The sequence below is a fragment of the Cinclus cinclus genome, chromosome 4 (genome assembly GCF_963662255.1).
Source record: "Cinclus cinclus chromosome 4, bCinCin1.1, whole genome shotgun sequence".
Lineage (NCBI taxonomy): Eukaryota > Metazoa > Chordata > Aves > Passeriformes > Cinclidae > Cinclus > Cinclus cinclus.
This window is the reverse complement of record NC_085049.1, coordinates 60919451-60923429: the sequence shown is the minus strand read 5'-3', so window position 1 is coordinate 60923429 and position 3979 is coordinate 60919451. Positions and strand designations below refer to the sequence as shown.

Here is a 3979-nt window from a genome sequence, read left to right as displayed (position 1 = left end):
AAAGAGCTGTTTTGCTTCGATGTGAAAGGTTAGAATTTCTTTAAACTTAACTATTTTGCTTGCTCATCAATCGTTGTTACATAGCCCCGTAAAGTTTTAACTTCCACTATTATGTAAGAAACTAGTTGCCCTAATACGCTGGAGGCCGCTTGAACTGAGATTTCAATATAGAAAATGCTGGTAATATTTCAACATTGCATGTTCACGATTGTGCCCTTGCTATCTTCAGAAAGCCAAAAGCGAAGCAAGGCAACTTAAGCGTAGTCTATTTGACGGCTTAAAGGCATGTGTGTATCTTCCTGCGGGCATCTCATGTGGGGGGATTTTCCACCTCATTGTGTCAACAGGAGGAGTACATACTTATTTACATTAAAGCAAAGTTAACATCTACTGTAACGGAACACAGAGGTATCAGCTCCTGAGTCCCTTCTCAATGTTAACCAAACGATCCGCTTGGTCCTCTGGTGTGTAGGAAATAACCCATTATTTGTGTTTAAGGCTAGGAATGCGCTTTTACTTTGGGGGTGCCAGTGGTGTTCTCCTGGTGTCAGTACCTGCCTTTCCCCTGAAGGCCCTTCTGGGATACAGCTCCAGCCACACCTCACCCGAATGGGAAAATACTGCAAATATGTACAGTGAGATTCACCTTACTGTACTCCTGAAACAACCTAATGATACTTGGAATGTTGAAAGGTTCATTCGTTTGAAGCGCTCTCTTGGATTAAGAAAACTTTCATTTGCAATCAATTTTGATCCCAAGACATTTATCCTATTATATGGAAATTATGCCAAGTGGAACTCAACCTCTCCAACCAAAACTCATTCACACGACACAACCCCACGCCTCACACCCCATAGTAACCAAAATCCAAGCCCCAAAATAATTCCTATTTAGAAAAAAAAAAAGTCAATTAGAGAACAAAAAAAAACAAACATGAATTTTCTATGCATTCAGCTCAGAATAACTTGCAATGCTGAATTTCCCGTATGAACGTTTCACCGTAAAGGTCTCATTTTTGCGGGGCTCTGTGAAAATCGTAATAAGAAATAAATAAAGAAAGAAAGGCAGCACCCTTAAAACAAAAGCGGCGAGGGGCGAGCGGGAGGGGGGTGGGGGCTCAGAGCGGGCAGCCGTTGGTGAAGGCGCGCGCTTTCGAGGCGCGCTTTTCGAATTTGAATCCATCCAATAGGAGCGGCGCATTCCTGTCAGCCAATCAGAGAGCGGAAGCGGTCTATAAAAGGACTCTCGGCAAGCAGCGCTGCTATTTCTTCCCTTCGACTCCCTCAGGTCGGTGCGCGCCCCTTCAGCCATGGCGCGGACAAAGCAGACGGCGCGGAAATCCACGGGCGGGAAGGCGCCCCGCAAGCAGCTGGCCACCAAGGCTGCCCGCAAGAGCGCGCCGGCCACGGGCGGCGTCAAGAAGCCGCACCGCTACCGGCCCGGCACGGTGGCGCTGCGCGAGATCCGCCGCTACCAGAAGTCCACGGAGCTGCTGATCCGCAAGCTGCCCTTCCAGCGCCTGGTGCGCGAGATCGCGCAGGACTTCAAGACCGACCTGCGCTTCCAGAGCTCGGCCGTCATGGCTCTGCAGGAGGCCAGCGAGGCTTACCTGGTGGGGCTCTTCGAGGACACCAACCTGTGCGCCATCCACGCCAAGCGCGTCACCATCATGCCCAAGGACATCCAGCTAGCCCGCCGCATCCGCGGCGAGCGCGCCTGAGTCCTCCGCAGGTCCGCTCTGTGTGACCCTGAATTCTTCTTCCCTCACCCTAAAGGCTCTTTTAAGAGCCACTACATCGCACAAGAGAGTTGATACACTGTCTTTATGCTTGAGAAATAGTGTTTCTAAAGTCCTTAAAAGTTATTGCAATTCTAATGTGCGACAGCAATTTCTATTTACTTTTCTTCAATTGCTTTCTTGTTCAGGTAATGTTTTATGTTGCTTTAGTGAGGTGTTTGCTAACGTCCTTCAGTTGTACAGAGTAAGTAAACTACACAAAGCAGTGTTCAAACGCAGCAAAAGACAAATTCTACTAGGACTAGGACAGACAGCCCACCCCTGCCCCTCTTCCCCCCCCCCCCAACTTGATACTTTCTTTATAATAGTCTTATTTGGAATAGTCCATGTTTTACTTCAAAGCTTTGTGGAAGGTATAGCCTGATCTAGTGATGAAATAAAAACATTAGTTTATTTACTACTATACGCTAGTTGCTTTTACTATGATGTTCTCTTGAAATTGTATCTGGATATCTCAGAGCCCTACCTCTATTACATGACTTAAAATATAAAAATGTGGTAAGAGTATAAGATTGATGACAGGATTAAAAATTGAAAAATTCAGTTATTTAATCGAGTGTGTGTGTGTGTGTTTTGGCTGAGGACAAGCTGGAGAAGATGATTAAGGAGAACCTGGAAAGGCAGGGAGAATCCAGTGGTTGTCTCTGACAAGTCACCTCTCCTATTTTCCCAATACATGGAGACCACTGGCACAGAGAAAGTTTTGTTCTATTTGTTCCGGACCACATCAGCTGACAACAAGAAAGTAGCTATCAAGGCTTGGCAAATTTAGCCAAGGGGGCACCTCGAGGGAATAGGCTTATACTGTTTTGAGATTTAAAGATTTAAAGTGTTTTGTATTTGACGACAAGAAAACTTGAGTCAGTAGAGGACCATGCACAGGGAGATCAAAAGCCAAGTCTTAGCAGAATTTAGTTGCTTCAATAAAACTGTAGTCAGGCAATTATATTTGGCCTTTAGTTCAATTTTTGGTTGTGTCAGGTCTTACAGACTGTCGGTGTTCTAATAAATTAGAGAGGTCAAGGTTTCAACAGCTTCACAAATGAAGCACTGAGATTTCTATTGATTATGCTTCTTTGCTGTCACAACATCTTTTCTTTTTTATCTTTGATAATGGACGCCAGCCTGTCCATAACCCTTCCGTAAATGCTACCAGCCAAATAGTTCTGAAATTAAAATTCAATTATTTGAGTATATCCTGTGGGGAGCCCTGTGGCAGGTTTCATATGATATTTTTCTGAAACAGTACACACAAGGTAAACACGCTATGGACAAGAAGTATTCATAGCACGCTGATATAGGTATGAAAGTAAATATAAACATATATATGTAAATGTTATATACCTGTATACCTCCATGTGCTCTTTTTCCATTCACAAATGTTAATTTTTTTCAGATCTATCCATCTCTTCCTCACTCCCCTTTGCCTCAGCACCACCTGGCATGTTTTTCTGCAGTTCCAACATATTAAATAACAGGAAGTGTTCCACACCTAGTACAAGATGATCACTCTAACTCTCTTTCACTTGAAATGGTTCTATTATATTTTATCCTTTTGTTTGTACATCACCACTTGCAGAGTAACGGGAGAGAATTTATGCAATGGCAACGCTCCTGCCAGAAGAGCACGGAGACTGTGCCTACCTAGCTGTAATTTTAAAATAATTATATTATTATAATATTAAAATTAACAATATTTCTGCCTACTTGATTACTGACTCAAACTTCATAACTAGGCCCGAAGTCAAGGTCAGCAAAGATTTTAAAAGGGCTAAGCCTTAGAAGTGTTACAACTGTAAAGAAAGAGGCAGGGGTGACTGGTGCCTGCTTGCTGTGCACACCTAGACTCTATAAAGAGCCTTCCCTGATACCAGTCTGTGGAATCCGCTCTCAACAGAGAATGAAGAAATTATTCATTATGACTGGTAAATTGTTAATATCTTCTCTGTGTTCCCAGGTTGTATATCAGTGATATTCAGTATAATTGCTAAAAGGGGATACATAGGATCTAACGGCATTGATATGATGCTACTGGTTGGAAATAATACAGAATTCATTGATTTAGTTATTTTTTCCTAGTTAGTGTTAAATATGCTCTATTGCAACTGAAGCAGAAGGAATAAAGAAATAAAGACGGAGGCTATCCTTTTTTTTATTCTTTTCTCTGACTTTTAGGAAAA

General features: G+C 43.0%; 1 protein-coding gene across 1 annotated transcript; it reads left to right on the top strand.

The window, feature by feature from the left end:
• Positions 1–1098: 1098 nt before the first annotated feature.
• Positions 1099–1721, top strand: LOC134043669 (histone H3). The gene has a single exon (XM_062492285.1). It carries the CDS (start codon positions 1311–1313, stop codon positions 1719–1721), a length of 411 nt encoding a protein of 136 aa, XP_062348269.1. The 5' UTR covers positions 1099–1310.
• The last annotated feature ends 2258 nt before the right edge of the window (positions 1722–3979 follow it).

What these genes read in the sequence shown, in the direction of transcription:
- LOC134043669 (XM_062492285.1), top strand. Translation starts at nt 1,311, where the DNA reads ATGGCGCGGACAAAGCAGACGGCGCGGAAATCCACGGGCGGGAAGGCG.